We start from the raw sequence: 17,545 nt of genomic DNA, 5'->3' as shown, positions 1-17,545 counted from the left end.
CTTGAAAAATGAATCAGTCCTAAACAAGATATCCAAACAACAGAAAACGTTGCTGGAAGGAGACATGAAAACAGGCTTTATTTAACTAGAAGAAAACTTTCAAAGTTAAAGGGTTCTTGGAGTACTAGATTAGTATATCTAATAAACTCCTGTAATTTCATGTTACTGCTAAAACCATAAAAGAAAATATATTCCCTCACCCACTGGTCTTTGCCAACAGTAAAAGGAAAAACAGAATTGCTTAATGCCCTAAAATATTGCAATAAAACAACATGCAGTCACGCTCACCTCCAGCACACCTTCCCCTGCTTCCAAGAGAAAACCAAGTGAAATAAGGACAAGGTTTCTTATCCCATAACATTCCATTCAACTCCAGTATCAAAACTGCCACCTAGGGCCAAGCCCGTGGCGCACTCAGGAGAGTGCAGCGCTGGGAGCGTGGCAACTCTCCCGCCGCGGGTTCGGATCCTATATAGGAATGGCCGGTGCACTCCCTGGCTGAGTGCCGGTCACGAAAAAGACAAAAAAAAAAAAAAAAAAAACTGCCACCTACAGGACACTAGTTGGAAAGTTAACACTCCTTCAAAAGGTACTCAAAATTAGGCTTCTGAATTATAGGCTGTTATTATGTTTAAGGCTGATTTCCCTTTCCAAGTGGCAAACGCATACAATATGCCCGGAGGCTCAGAGATGAGCAAAGCCTTATAAATATTCATATAAAACTAGCAGTTATATACTGTGTTTCAATAATTCAATGACAAACCATAAAATACATCTGTCTTTAATTTTTGTTTGTTTTAGAAAAGAAATGGCAAAATATATACACTGTGGAGTTTGAATTGAATATACACTCCCATCATAGAGTATGAATGATGGTCCGGTTGCGAAGCTCCTGAATATACTCTTGGGCGTGGGTGACTGCCGTCTTTGGTGCCTCAGGTGGAGGAGGGGGTCCTTCCACCAATTTCACAAAATAATGGCAATAAACCTTCTCCATGATCCCAAAGCGACCTCTGCCGTGGTAGCGGATGCGTTTCAGGCACTGGCCCCGCCCTGAGGTGGACTCAGCTAGACAGGGAAGAAAAAGAGAATTATCGGAAATGATTGCTATCCACAATACTACAGCTTGATCAGCTGAGCAATTTCTGTTCTTTCCTTGACCGGATTCTAAGACTACATGAGCTCACTGGTTGCCTAGAGCAGGCTTATCTCAAACCAAGTGTTTCTTGAGTACTAACTAAGGACCAGGCACTATTCTAGGTGCTAGAGAAACAAGAGTGAACAAAACTAACAAGGCCCCTGCATACATGCAGTTTACATTCTGAAGGAGAAAGACAGAAATAAAATGATAATTTCAGTTAGTGACAAGTGCTATGAATAAAATAAATCGCAGTGATGTGACAGAGATTGATGGAGTGCTGTGAGCAACTTTGGACTGGGGGGTCTCAGGAGGTATCCCTGAGGAAGAGACATTTGACCTAAAACCCAAACGAATCATCCACAAAAATATCTAGAGGGAGGGTATTACAGGCAGAGGGAATGGCAAGTGCAGAGGCCCAATGGTTGGAATGTATTTGGCTTGTTTTAGGAAAAGAAAGACTAGCACGCTGAAGCACAGTAATCAAGGAAAAGACTGGTACAAACAGGAAAAGAGATCAAAGATGAAGGCAGAGGCAAAATTATATACGGCCCTATAGGCTAAGGCAAAGAGTTTTGATTTCATTTTAATTGTGATGAGAAGCCACTGGAGCCAATGGTTCCCAAATGCCGGTCCTCAGACCACCTACATCAGACTAACCTACAGAATATATTTAAAATGAAGATGCTAAGACCCCATCTATGGGGATTCTAATTTAATATATTTGGGATGGGACTTAGAAATTACATTCTTAGCAAATACCCCCACTCCCACCACCCCCAGAAACTCTGATTCACAGCCAGTTTTAGGAACTCTTGCATCACAACTTCCCCCCAACCTCCTCCCCCCATTCTGCATATCAAAGTCTAACCTTGAAAATTTGAAGAAGCCTTTCAAATAGTACATAGGAAGAAACACATTCACCCGTTCACCCACAGGAAATCACCATTCTTATATTCCTACTATGGTATAACTATAAATTTAGGGACTATATCAAAGTACACCCTTGTCAACCCTCTAACTACAATATCCTTTTGTGAGGTGGATTTCAGCAGAAGTATCCTAGCTTTGCCAAAGAGAAAGCTAAGGATGAAAGTGATTAAGAAAACTGCCTAGGGTCTCAGTGACATAAGGAAAGAGCAACTGCCTTCTTATCAACTTCTTCTACTGGCCACTAAAGCAATGAGTTTTAAGAATTTCCAAAAAGAAACCAGCATTACACAAATCACACTATAATGAAGTACCACCAGGTTCCTTGGATCAACCTGTCAAGAAGAAAACTACAAATACAAATGGTGAGATTGGGAAAAGAGTAGAAAACTTCTAAAAAGCATTTTACAAACACAATGGCTGCTTTTATCTTAAATTTCCACTCTACCCACTTGAGTACCAATTTCCAAATACTCCGAGGATAAGGAACATTACTCCAATGAAAGACGTATCAAAACTAGCTACCTGTGCAGCACTATATAGCCTACAAAACAAAATGATCAATCCTATCAGGATCTATGTCAACTCTGATTTGCCTTCCATCTCCCCCAAAACACAAATTATGGGGATCTGCACAAGGGCAGAAGAGCTCAATACCTGCTAAAAGCTAGTCATGATTTCATACTAAAGCCATAAAGGATAATCTGCCTATCTTATATAGCACATAATGCCATAATTTCCTTATGTCAAAACAAAAACATTAATTCTTCAGAAACACCAGGATTCTTGAATACACTGTAATGGGAATACGCAACACAGCCCCCCTGAGGTGTGAATGAAATCAGGCTTCCAATCTGGTTTCTGTCCTCCTCTCCTCCAATCTCTCCTCCACTAATCCCAAATGTTAGGGATTTCAAAACTGCTTTTGTATGTGGAACATTCCAATTAAAATGAAAACAATATGTAGAAGCCCAATATATAAAAACACTGTCATGTGGATCTGTTCAGATTGAAACATGAGTGGGGTAAGACCCAAACTGTACCGTTCATTCACTCAACAAATATTTCTGAGTTCCTACTGAGTGCCACTGCTTATGATTAATAGTCTTAAAACACTACCTTAATAATATAAATCTCTTGCCCATACCTCGTCAATACAGTTTGAACCATACGTCATAGCCTGCCATGTTCAGGCTTCTGGAATCTAGACCCTATCTACCCTTCCAATTTTATCTACTTTAGGTCAATCCTCTACTTTCTGCACACTCTCTTACTCATTGTACCAACACAATTACTGCTTACTTTAACCGATGTGGCCTTTGCTTATGCAGTTACCTTACTCTGAAAATCTGCTCTTCTCCTGGACATTCCTCCAGATCCCCAAAAACCTATCTGCAAAAGCCAAATTTTTCTAGAAAATCTCTGACTATTCTAGCCCATGTTGACCTTTTCTTCTCTACTCCAACAATACCACTTATCTATATTACTCTTTTTGTTCCCAAATCATATGCTATCTTTATAAGTGTTCTTGTTTCATCTGTAAAAGCCACTTCCTCAACCAAACCTATACTCTTTTTGTATTATCTCAAAAGTTCATGATCTACAAGAAAAAGAAATGATTCTGAAATATATCCTCTGCTAATTAATATCATTTTTTCAATATAAAAGTCTCTGGTAAATCTGCTCAAATTCTGAAATAAGTTTCAAAGTTTTCCAAGTATTTATAATAGTAATGGTGTACATGATTTTGTTCCAGCTCAGAAGAACAATTTATGTATTCTTCCAAAGGAATATTACTGTCAAAAAACAAAACTACATGTACTAGATGTTTTACACTGAAATAAAAGATATACCATCACCTAATTATGTGGGCAGTATAGGTACTCAAATACTTTTTGAATGAAAGAAAACATTAAGACATGTCAAAAATAGTAACAACCTGTGCTCTTCCAAAGATAATGCCCAACAGGTACCATGTAGTTAAAATACTGTCAAAATTTCCTGTTACTAGTACGTAGGCAAATGGGAATCTTGAAATTTTAACATTAGAAGCCCTCCACCTCCATAACATGTACAAAACCCCAGTTGATCACTTTCCCTAAAGCGAATCACTTTAGATGCCATGAATCACCACTAAAAGCAGTGACGCTGTATTAGTCCATGTCCACTTGTTATGGCCTAGTCACAGTATCATAAGCCATCATTATAAGTTTAAAAAGGAAATGAACTTTCTAAATCTGTGGTCATGCAACACTAGGTATTAGCTTTAGACCGATGACAGGCATTTGAAGGAATTACCATATAATGAGAACATATGCTATCAAAAAAGCACTTTCCAGTACTGAAAGAGCTATTGCTGAACTGAAATGGTAGCCAACAAGGCACTAGTCTTTTAAAACTCTAATAGAAGACTACAGAATAAAATGTCTAGGCCTTTTCTAAGAAAACAATGAAATAAATCAGTTTCCCACATTTTATGGGTAAGAACTACTAGGGAACTTACTAAACAAATAGCTTCCCAGACCCCTCCTCTGGGGTTTCAGATCCAGTGGGCCTGTGGTGAGGCCTGGGAATCTGTATTTTTAATAAGAATCTTAGATGATTCTTATTGAGGAAGTCTGGTAAATAGAGGGATAAAATGTCTGTCATGTCATAGTAAGATATTTCATCTTCCTAAGGGTTCTTATCTCTTTTGATTATAGAATTAGGCATCACAATAATTAGTGAATGAAAATTTTTTAAAATCATAAGACAAATCCAAACTTAGCCCTACTTAAGAAAAGTGATTTTTATACAGAACTACATGAAAACAGTGCAGGTAAGGCAGAAATGTGCATAAGAAGGCCTCTTAATTAAAGACCCATTTATGTAGGACTGGTTAAGTATATTCTTGCTTAACAGCAACACTGGACCTTGCTTAGTCATTTGGGAATGACAGGATTAAGCTCCTTACTCTCTCTCTCTTTACTACCATTACTGAAAAGGACTTAAAGACAGTTACTGAAACAGATTTAATGACAAACCCTATTTCATTTGTATCTGAATTCCATTATAAAGTCTATCAGCTAAGAATACCATATTCCTATTAAACTGAATAAAATTAATTAAATTTAATTTGATATTCAGTGTCATAGAGCAAGAAGGGTCACCAAGAGGTTTTAAGCAAATGATCTTGCCCCTCATCCATTTCATCCCTTCCAATAATTCTGGGCCCTCCGCAGCATTATTTATTCATGCTGCTCCCAGAAGAAAATGTTTATGATTAAATACTGTGGCCATGTACCTTCTGAGTTGCCGTTTTAATTTCCCTCTGTATCTGTGCATGTGTAAGAATTAGTTACACAAAATTCAGCCTTAAAATAAGGTATTTCAACTAAAAATCATAACTAATTTGAATTTCAGAAGAAGGTATGGCTGCCAGCATCAATTCCAGGTAACTGAGGTGAGATTTTAACTTAACCAGAATAAATATCTTCAGTACAGCAGAAGTTATGTGACAAAGTGGAATTTAGATGATTTTTTTTTTACTCTAATTGTTGAAAAATTATAAAATATAACTAATTTCCCCTGTAATAATTTTCCCCCCATTTGGAGAGTAGCAGTTCCTCATATCTTGATTTTAAAATATTTTTAGATAAAACAGTCTTCTTGTATGTCGGTTTGGCAGATTGAGAAAATTTTGCTTCGACATCAACATCTTTGTTTGATTATTAAACTGCTGAGGTTAGGAGTAATTGCTGCTGAAGTGAGAGAAAAACAATAACTCCAACTACTGTTCCACTTTACTGTGGTATTGGGAGGGGGCAAGAACGCTTTATAATAAATGTTGATCTCCTTCTAGGAAAAGAGCTGTGTGAAGGTATGCTACAAAAAAATCCCTTACATTTGTATTGTGTATCATGCTTCCCAAAGCATTTTCACTTAATTTAATGTGATATGGAACAAGCATATAAAAGCAGAGATAATGCTTCAGGATGTAAGAACAAAGGGGAACAAACACATCTGGGTCATCTGAGCTTTCCAAGTCCTCCTTGGTTTTTACAACTTAACAAATCTTTCATTCTGGTAATTGGAATGAAATTATAGGATTCCTTAATGGATTAGGCACCTGGCTTGGCATGTTATAAATAAATATTTTTTAAGTCCATCTGTGATCCTTTATTTACCTCCTTCTGGTTAACAAAAAACATATTTTTTTAACAAAATCAGTTATGCTCTTTCTTAGCTTCATTATGATTAAAGGACCACTCTATGTACCAGTCTTGGTATCCATTATTTTAAAAATATTGGCACTAGGTTTCATGATCTTAGTCTCATTACAGAATTGCTAATATAACAGCCTGAACAGAAGTGGCTCCATTTTGTTAAACCTTTGAACTGAAAAACTTGTTCTCTCCAGTAACCCAAACTACATAGCCTGCAGCTAATTGCCAGAACACGATGACTCTTGCTCTCACCTTATACACAAAATAGAGAAAAATTATTCACCCAGATGGCCATTCTTTACTAGCTTACTAACCTGATCTTATTTGAGAATAACAGAAACTGAACCTATGGAGAATGAAGTATGATGCTGGTCAACTCCCACACAGGAAGTTCCTTGATGATTTTCTGAAACACTCAAGCATGTCTGCATGTCCCTGCTTGGTCACCATGAATCAACTTTCCACCACAGACCCCTATATGCGGGGGCATGCCTGGGGTCCTCCCGCAGACCCAGAAGGAGAAGGAGCCGACAGGATTACCCCCGGTGTTGGGACTGAAGGATCTCGGGGAAAAGTGAGCCTGCTGCCCGCCAACCCAGCCCTGTGAAAGAGACACTCAGACACGGCAGGGGTTCTGTCAGGGCAGTTCCACTTTATTGCCATTACACTGCAATTTATATAAGCAAGCAAGTAGGGGCTTTCCATGAACTAACCAATCAATTAAAGGATCACGCGGGCATGCATTTTGTGCTAACATGTTGAGCATAGCGATCACGCAAGGTTCACGAGTGCAGAAATACTGGAGGACCAATAAAAACCTTTTGGAGCTATCTTGGGTTACGCCTCCCCTACTTCCCGCGGGAGCCATCTTCATTCTCCACCCATAGGCACCATGTGGCTCACAGATAATGTTTGCTCCTAAAAATGGGCCCAACACCTATAAAACCCTTTGACAAGCCTGGGAGAGTCGGAGATGGTCTTTGAGACATAAGACCACCATTTCCCCAGTCTGTCAGCTTCCTGATTAAAAGCTAACTTTCTTTGTCTCTCTTGGCTACTGAATGGCAGGTGAACAAAAGGTCCTTTGGGGTCTTGGTAACAGTAAGAATAGAACAGTATAGTTATTACCATTTATAACAGATTGACATGCTTAAAGGTAAAGAATAAGCCACTACCAGCAATTTTCATTGGCAAACCCAGTCCTAAATAGTTAGATATCAAAGACTGCTGTTAAATAAAGAACATTGGAAGAAAATGGAAGACATTTTCAAATGCTAAGAATATTAAAAATCTTACCTATATATAAATTGGATCTGAATTCCACATTGTGGTCTCTCACTGCCATATCTTGTGCTTCTAAGAGAATCTTAAACAAGGAAAAGAAAGGCATTTATAGGGCTAACCCTGAACTAAAGTGAAATTAAATTTCTTGTCTTTTGTTATCTCTGTAATATGACTGCTAATCACATGCCTTCATTTTCTAGTCAATTTTACAAAGAGAATATCAAGTGATAAGAATAATAAGGAAAAGGGAGCTTTCTTTCTCAGATAAGAATTGCAAATGCAGGGAAGACAGTCCATCTGGCTAAGTTTTAAATGGCATGTGTTAGCTGTGAAAGAGATAGCAACACTCATAAGCAGTACCCTTGGTAAGGAATATTATGACTTTGAGTCAGAGAGTTGTCAAAAAGTTCAAGAAACTCAAGAGTTATATCTTATTGAAAATTCTTAAACCTTGGATCAAAAGTAACCATTAACAACATCAGACAAGTACAGAAAATCATAATGGAGAATTTCCTTTAAGAAGTTAATTAAATTTACTCTCCATAGATATTTCAAATTAACTTCCTCCACTTTTTTAAAAAATAGGACAATTGTCAGAAATAACAGAAACCAGATCTTTTACTCCTTTAAAGATAAAGAACCTAGTATAAGGCTGGGTATACAACAGATACTTAGTAAATGCATTCTGGCTTGAATTAAATATAGTAAAACCACAGCACTACAATGGAACCTCTTAAAGACTAAATCCATCAATCTCAACTGTTCAACTACTAAACTGAAAGATAAGAACTGACCTTAAGTGAGAATTAACTGAAGATACAGAAAATGATGCTGATATCCCCAGATGGTAAGGGACAATAGTCAACACAGCTTTTTGAAACAAGAACAATTCATGTGCCTAGAATGAGTCAGCACTATTAATCATTAACACATTTGCACCTAGTGAATCAGCTACATTCAGAACTGGAAGGGTCTTTAGATATCACCTAATCCAATCCCACATAGTTTATAGATGAGAAAAATGGAACCAGACAGGTTAAGTGTCTTGCCCATAGTCACAAGAAAGATATGAGAGGAAGGACTAGCCAAGTTTCCTGAGTTCCAGTCCAGTGCTCTTTCCATTCAACTAGTTATAAAATCATAAGCTCTCATTTATGGAATTGATTAAAAAAAAAAAATCTTCTAAAAAATATACCAAGCCCCAAATCATTAAAAATAAGATTTATCTTCACAGACAGACAATAAAAAATAAATAAATGTTTGGTGTAAATGAAAGCATCTCAGGAAAAAAAAATTGCCTACAGCACACCACATTCCTGAGGCACAAGGACATTAATAAAACTGAATGCCCTAAATGTGTAATATATAAAGTATGCATTTACATCAGAAAATTCAGGGAATTCAGAATTTAGGCTGAGCTTACTAACATCCGCAAGACAGCTGGATGTCCCCACCATCTCCCCACCCCAATCGTACAAGTTTACCTCCTTAATTATTTGGGCCCCTTTTTTGTCACTGAATTCCAACTGAGCCAAAGCTTGGTTAATGGACATTCCTCGTATCTAGAATTAAAGGATGACAGGACAGAACAAACAAATTAGTTTACAAAGTCAATGTTCTCTTTTCAATGAAAAGTAACAGCCTTACATAATCTGAATAACTTTTAAAAACAGTGAACTAAACCCAGGCAAAAAAAGAAGAAAACTAGTTTGAGAAGGAATGCCACCCTCTTTAAGTCAAAAGTCAAACTTAAATAGTTTGATTGTAATAGCGTAATAGTTTCAATAACATTAAAAGAGAGCAGACATGACAGAGACCACAGGTTGGAAACGACCACATAAGGCATTAAAAGGGCATCTCCTTTTACAGGATAAATGTTATTACATATATATTTGCTGCCTTTTTCTCCCTTCACCTATAAATTTCATTTTTCAGGAAAAAAAACTTAAAAAGCAACAGTTTCGAAACAGATTAACTTTTACAGATAAGTAAGTTTCTTGGATTCTCTAGTTTTAGCTAGACTCCTGATGCCTTTATTTTAAATATCTATCTATCCAATGTGATTTAATTTCTCAGAAAAAGGTAAAAATTAAGCAAAATCATACATTTCTGAGGAATCATTCCTTTGATTACCTACCAATTGTCTGAACATGTAACTACACATTCCTCACTTTTTGGAAAAATCAGGGCAAATCCTTTTGATTTTTCAATTCCTAGGGGGTTCTTTTCTTAAGTATTACATAGTAATGGTCATTTTAGCTTACCAATTTTGCCAAATACCACATCTTGTCTTTGCTGTATTTTATTTGTCTTCGACAGTGGTAGATTTCCTCACAAATAGAAAAACAAAACACAAACAAAAAAAAAAGACTTTAGCAGATTTAGCAAAATAATAGTAATATAAACTATTAATAAAGTTTTCACTTTCTCTACCTAATGAAAATGCTGCCACAAGAAATTAAAACATTACTAAGTATTTGGAGATTCTTTATCCCTCCACAAAGTTGTATTTACATTAAAAGATTACTAAGGGAGAACCAGAAACTATAAAATGGCAAGTTTATGTCAACATTTGCAACATTTCTGTCCAGAGGAACAGTAAAAGATTTAAATGAAAATACCTTGAAAACATTTAGCTAGTTAAAAGAACAAAAGCAAAGGTACAACAACAAAAGTTCACTACTAGTGAGAATGATTTCAAGATGGACAAGTGTTTTCCTATGAAAAGCCAATATCTAGGTGTTTGGTCAAAAGCATAGGCTCTAAAATCAGACTGCATGGGTCTGAATACCAGTTCTGCCATTTACTATCTATATAACTTTAATCTCTCTCTTTAAAATAAAAATAATAGTATCTACTCCATAAAACTATAATAAGAATTCAATAAAATAACCTATGTAAAGAAAGCACTTTACAGTGCCTGGCACATGGCAAATTCTCAGTAAATCTTAGCTTTTATTATCTTCTACTTAAAGTAGTAGGTATATCCTGTTTAACATTTTTTTAATCAATCACCTACTAAACAATTTAAAGTTCACAAAGCACTTTTCAGACCCATTATTTCATTTAACCTAATTCTATGAGTTGGGAGAGGAAACATTTTATAACCTTTTTACAAACTGAAAATTGGAGAAATCAAGTGACTTATCTAAGACCACAAAGCTTGTGAGAGAGAGCTGGAAGTCAAAGAACAGGGAAGTAAGTGAAGCATCTAATATAATGTCTAGCAGGTATACCTCTAAAAATTCTAATACTAACTCTAAAACCCACTTTCTTTCCACCATACCACACTGCCACTTTAGAAAAATTATAAAATTCTGCCATCAGACAAATGACTGTTATGATTTATTTCCAACTAATATCTAAGTTCAAAGAGATCTGGTAAGAAGAAAGCTCACTAATTATAGGAAATAATATTTTATTTATTATATTTATGCAAATGTGTAACTTCTTCTAAATTTTGGTTCATTACAAAATGGAGTCAATACTTAATAGCCCAGATTCTGTAACAAATCTAACTATCAAATTCCGATGTCATAATAAAATATGAAAGTTAAAAAGTTATTTGTTTAAACTATTAACATAGTTCTTAAACTCTTTTTCCTCTTATTTATTATTCTGGTGGGAGCTCTTTAAGCCAATAAATTAACTTTCCCAAATCAGAAAAAAAGAAGACATAAAACTACTAATTCAGAACAATACTTAGACAGCAACTGAATCTTTTCTTAATGAAATGCACGTTTTGAAGTTCATATAAAAACTAAGCAAAAGATATGGTCCTTATTAGATGAGATTGATTATCCAGTAGCCTTGAATCCAAAGGCCTGAACTGAATGATTTATAATTAACACAGTAATTCTATTTCTAAAATGCTCATAACAGTGAATTTTCTTAAGGATTCAATGTTCCCATCTTGTTTATGCTATTAAACTCTTTAACAGATGTGTATGTATTCCACAGTCAATTCACATTAAGCTAAAAGTTAGTTCTATATTTCAGACTAGAGCAATCTATAGCAGTTTGGAGAGGGTAAAAGAATTCTGAGCAGCTATAGATAAGACAAATCTCTGCTAGGAATCTAATGATTAAATTCAGATCTTAGGTTCAAAGGTTTGTGAGTTACAAAAAGGAAAAAAAAACCCAAAAACCCCAGTGCGTCTATATTTAAATAGACAACATTGGAAAATCATGTATATAATTTAAACACTGGACAATGGTTTAAGTCATTCTTGCCAATTCCTTGTGCTCCATTATCAAGAATTCATCAGCAAGCCTCTTGGAGTCAAAAATCAGTAAGTCTCAAACTATTATCTGGCTCTCTTTTAAACTACTCAATTGATAAATCTATTACATTTTCTGTTTCACTTAAAGTATCATGCAAATTGTATAATTTTTCTTTTCTTAACATGAAATAAAAATCATTGCTAACTGCACTGCTAACCAAGTAAGAGCATTTTATCAAAATCAAGACTACTAGTTCTACCCATAAACTTACTGCTGGTCTCCGAGGTTCTCCAGGCAGTTGTGGAGGATAAACAATTCTATTCTTCTTCTCCCATTTTCGAGAAATGTCAAGAGAAGCACTTGTGTGGATATATGATTGGGGTAAAACACTATGAGATGAAAGAAGCCTGTAAAATAATAGACACTTAAGATCTTTTTGCAGAGTTTACATATATCTTTTGAACTGTATCAGCTCCATTTTGATGGAAATAATTTAAGGATCGCAAGTGGAAACATTCTAGAAGTATTTGTTAATAGAAACTGCTTTTAAATAAAACAGCACAAAAGCTAGTTCATTAGAGGCTAAAAAGAGTAAAAAGTCAATAACTCATATCAACAAAAGACCTCTTTCCCTGACAGGCCAATAAATGTTGACTCTCTACTATAAATCAGCCCAATCCTAAAAAAGATTTAAAACAGACATAATGGATCCCTTACCTGACCTGCGGAATTGCCCAACTTTGTTGAGTAACCAAGACAAATATAAGAGAAGAATATAAAGCCATATATAACTAAAATACAGGAAACACACGGTAGAGAATTTCAGAGGTAGCTTCAGGTGATTCTTAACAGATCCTAATTAGCAGAGGAGGGGAATGTACCCACCCACCAATGGGGCACAAAGTCATGCATCACCTATGCAGAGGTACAGAGCTGAGAAGTAAGGAGAGAGGTCTGACTGAATCAGGGAATCTGTTAGGTATTGAAAAATACTGGAAAGATAATTGAGGCTGGAGTGAATGTCTTTAAATGCCAAACTAATGAACTGGGACTTGATGATGAAGACCCTAAATTCACTATTCCTCGACCTCCCCTACTCTTACTGCTTTGATAATCAAACTACTCATTTTCCCTCTCCCATCTTCCCCAACATGTGCTGCTCCTCTGTATCACTAAATATAATCACTCTTGAATGGTGTCCTAGAATTTATCTTCACCTTCCCAATCTTCTTTATCCTGCCAGATCCAGTCACTAAGTCTTAGAGATGCATCCCCTGTAATATTTCTCAAATGCTTTTACCTCTTCTCCATTCTAATTGCCACCATACGTGTTGTCTTTCAGAACTAGAGCAATAGACTCTAGACTGATTTCTCTTCCATCAACTTACCCAGTTCCAATCCATGTTTCTCTACCTGAGCACCAAATAAGTTACCCTTCTTTAATATAGAGCTACTCATGTCATTCTCTGGCTTAAAGACCTTTCCTGAGATAAAGCAAATGAGTCATTATGTAATAATCTATCATTTTTTTCAGTGTCACTGATAACTGGGAGTCTTGCAAGCAGATACATACTCATATGTAAGAGGAAGAGGTTCAGTCAAAATCCAGTAAGTACAAGATCTCTCCACTGAAGAGGTCTAGAAACAATAACCAACCCAGTAACAATTAGCACCCCCAGTACCCAAATTATGGTCTTGAAATACCATTTCCTATAGAAAAGAATCAAAACACTGGGAAAAATGGCTGATTGCAGATCTCACATACTAGATGAGCCTGTAATATCTTGTCATACCAGAAAGCAAGGAAATTATCAAAGACCACTAGAATCACGTCAAAGGCACTCAAGAGACAAGTTGTGGATGCCCCCATGGGACAAAGATAGAACAATCCAAGCATTAATAAGTACAGTTACTGCAGTGGGTTGGAAGAAATCAAATATAATTAAAGCAATGAGTTCATAATGAAGCTAAAAAAAAAAGAGCAGATTTGTTATCATTAGGAGATGCTAGTGAGCCAACTTATTTTAAAAATTGGCAATAGACAAAGACAGTGGAATAGATGATCCCAGCATCACTCCCTCCTACAACCACCAGCTTACAATTTTTAAAACACAAAAACTGCTATCCTATAATCACTGGATGTTGCGGGAAGAGGAGGAGAGACCCTCTGAGTCTATGAAGGCGTGGAAAGCTGTGACAAGTGAGAAGAGAGATTACCCAGATCAGACCCAGACCCAGCCATTCACAGAGCAGCTATCAGCACACAGTGCAGCTACCAAAAGATGGCTAAGCCACAGCAGCTCCCTTTGCATGAAGCTACCTGAAATTTGAAGGGGAAAAGGGTGCCAGGACTGCTGGAAAAAAGGAAAAAAAAAATCACTTTGGAGTACACCATCCCATTTTCCAGGCCAGCCAAGCTGCTTGTAAGCCTCCCCTGCACCCACATAGGAGGGATGGACCACAGACAACAAAAGGAAGGAATCACCCAGATGTCAGTGAGACTTCCTGGGGGGACTTGTGCAGGACCTGCCCCATGGGAAACGTTTGCCTTGTGGGAGAGTGGGTGTGTGTGTGTGTGCTCCTCCACCTGTGGTTACATCGGGAAGCAGTGTAGGAAGCTGATCTGCCTTCTAATTGGCAAGGGAGCCACATAGTGGAGACTAGTCAGTGCTACAGAACTGCAGGAGGCACAGTTTGCAGGGAAGACTCAGTCCTGAGCCAGAATTTACACACAACCCAGTGGCATTTGTGGTGACCCCACATGACCTGGAAGTGACTAAAAGGATGACATTTAAAATCAGGTCTGCACAAAAAGTTTCCACCAGTCTGAGAAACAACAGTAAGGCAGCAATTTATCTGAGTTCAAGTTCCCATCTCTGTGAGGTTTCTCCCAATCTGGGAATTAACCGCAGGACAACAAATTAGTTCCAGCGTAGTTTTTAAGTGGTGGTTTTAAGCAGCTACCAGCACACAGAGCTGTAATACACTACAGATGCTACTAATTCACTACAGAACAGAAAAAAACCACAGAACAGAGACAAAGTTCTAACACTGAGCAGGAAAAGTCTACCACCAAAGAACACCTATAAAACCTGGAAGAGGTAGTTGTCTCCTCAAATGCCTAGGCAACAATTTAAAGACACAAAGATCAAATAGAACAGAGAAATATGACACCACCAAAGGAAACCAATGAAGTGCCAGAGATTGACCCAGAAGAACAGCAGATTTATGAAATATGTGACAGAGTATCTGACAGAGAATTCAGAATAATCCTCTTAAAGATGTTCAGAGAGTCACAAGAAAATACAGATAGAAAATTAAGTATTTGAAAAACAACCCAGAAGCACAACAAAGAAACAGAATCAATTAAAAAAACAAAAACAAATAGAAATTCTAGAAATAAAAAATACACTATCTGAACTGAAAAACTTCATGGAAAGTCCAAGAGCAGACTTAATCAAACAGAGGAAAGAATCAGTGAGCTAGAAGATAGAACATATGAAATTATTCAATCAAAGAAGCAAAAAAAAAAGATTAAGAAAAAATGAAACAAAATTGCAGCAATTATGGGACTCTCTCAAGTGAAATAACCTCCAATAACTGGCATACCTAAATGAAACAAAAAAGGAAGAGACCTAGAAAGCATATTTAAGCAGATAATGACTGAAAATTTCTCAAGTATGGAGAAGATGGGAGCATCCAGGTATGGAAAGCTCAGAGGTCACCGATCAAATTCAATCCAAAGAGAAACACTCTAAGGTACGTCATAATCAAATTATCAAAAACCAAAGATGAGAGAATACTGAAAGCAGCAAGAGAAAAGAAACACATAACATTCAATGAAAACCCTATATCTCTGTGGACTTCTCAGTAGAAATCCTACAGGCTAGAAAATAATGGGATGATATATTCAAACTGCTGAAGGGAAAAGACTGTCAACCAACAATTCTGTATCCAGCAGAACTAACTTTCCCACACAAACAAAAGGAAGGGAATTCATCAACACCAGAAGTGCCTTACAAGAAAAGCTAAAGGGAGTTCTTCAAGCTGAAAGAAGATGTTGCTAAAGTGTAACAAAAAAAACATGTGAAGGTACAAAACTCACTAGTAAAATAAGTACACCAATAATCTCAGAATATTTCAATGTTGTAAGGGTGGTGAATTAACCACTTACATCCTTACTGTGAAGACTAAAAGGCAAACCCAATAAGATAATAACAAATTCAACAACCATATAAGATACACACAATATTAAAAGATGTAACTTGAAACAACAAAATGTTAAAACGTGGTAATGATGTCAAAGTATAGAGTTGGCTTTGTTTTTCTTTTTCCTTTTTCTTAGCAAACAAAGTAGAGTTGTTATTAGTTTTAAATAATCTGTTATAACTATAATACGTTTTTGTAAGCCTCATGGTAACCACAACACAAAAACCCATAATAGACATACTAAAAATAAATGGCAAGAAATCAAAATATACTACTAGAGAAAACCATTAATCACAATGGAAGACAGTAAGACCTGAAAAGAGGAAAAAAGGGTCCACAAATTAACCAGGAAAAAATGTAACAAAATGGCAGTGACAGCCCCTATATATCAATAATAACTCTACATGTTAATGGATTAAATTCCCCAATGAGAAGACATAGAGTGGCTGAATGAATTATAAAACAAGAACCAAAAATATGCCACCTAAAAGAATTTCATTTCACCTATAAGGACACACACTGACTGAAAGTAAAGGGATAGAAAAAGATTTTCATGCAAATGGATACCAAAACAAGCAGGTGTAGCTATATTAATATCAGATAAAATAGACTTCACACCAAGGAAAGTAAAAAAATAAGATAAGGAAGGCCATTATATAATGATAAAGGAATCAGTTCGACAAGAAGATATAACAATTCTAATATATATACATCCAATACAGAGCACCTATATATAAAGCAAATACTACTAGATCTAATGGGAGAAATAGACTTCAACACAGAAATAGTTGGGGACTTTAAAGCCCCACTTTCAGCAAAGTATAGATCTTCCAGACAGAAAATTAGCCAAGAAACATCAGAATTAATCTCCACTCTAGATCTATTGGACCTAATAAACATCCAACAGCTGCAGAATATACACCTTTCTCAACAGCACATGCTCCATTCTCTAGAATAGACTACATGTTAGATCACAAAACAAGAGTCAACAAATTTAAGAAAACTGAAATGATACCAAATATCTTATAAGACCACAACAAAATAAAAGTGGAAAACAGAACGGACATTGGAAACTGTACAAAAACATGGAAATTAATCTACATGCTCCAAAACAATGAAAGGGTCAAAGAAGAAATTGAAAAGGTCAAAGAAGACATTGAAAATTCTCTAGAATAAACCATATGTTAAGTCACAAAAGTCAGAAAATTTAAGAAAACTGAAATCATACCAAATATCTGACCACAACAGAATAAAACTAGAAAACAGAAAGGACATTGGAAACTGTACAAAAACATGGAAATTAAACAACACGCTCCAAAACAATGAAAGTTGAAGTCAAAGAAGAAATTGGAAAGGTAATTTAAAAATTCCTGGAGACAAATGAAGATAAAAACACAACATACCATTAGAGACTATTATGAATGCCAACAAATTTGAAAACCTGAAGAAAATGAATGAATTTTTCGACACAAACTACCAAGACTGAACCAAGAAGAAAAAGAAAATCTAAACAGACCAATAACGAACAATGAGATTGAAGCAGTAATCACCAGTC

The 17,545-nt window shown here is 36.2% G+C and overlaps 1 protein-coding gene across 1 annotated transcript in view; it reads right to left on the bottom strand.

The window, feature by feature from the left end:
- Positions 1-529: 529 nt before the first annotated feature.
- Positions 530-17,545, bottom strand: part of MRPL22 (mitochondrial ribosomal protein L22) — a 34,701-nt gene continuing 17,685 nt past the window's right edge. Inside the window, exons 3-7 of the mRNA XM_063087078.1 lie at positions 12,053-12,188; positions 9,822-9,887; positions 9,042-9,119; positions 7,570-7,639; positions 530-1,068 (exon numbers count right to left, since the gene is read on the bottom strand). Of these exons, the coding sequence (XP_062943148.1) occupies positions 857-1,068; positions 7,570-7,639; positions 9,042-9,119; positions 9,822-9,887; positions 12,053-12,188 (562 nt within the window). The 3' untranslated portion in view covers positions 530-856. The remainder of the gene's footprint in view (positions 1,069-7,569; positions 7,640-9,041; positions 9,120-9,821; positions 9,888-12,052; positions 12,189-17,545) is intronic.

Source organism: Cynocephalus volans, chromosome 2, assembly GCF_027409185.1.
Source record: "Cynocephalus volans isolate mCynVol1 chromosome 2, mCynVol1.pri, whole genome shotgun sequence".
NCBI classification, from domain to species: Eukaryota; Metazoa; Chordata; class Mammalia; order Dermoptera; family Cynocephalidae; genus Cynocephalus; species Cynocephalus volans.
Note: the sequence above shows the minus strand (reverse complement) of the source record. Positions and strands in the feature narration are given on the sequence as shown.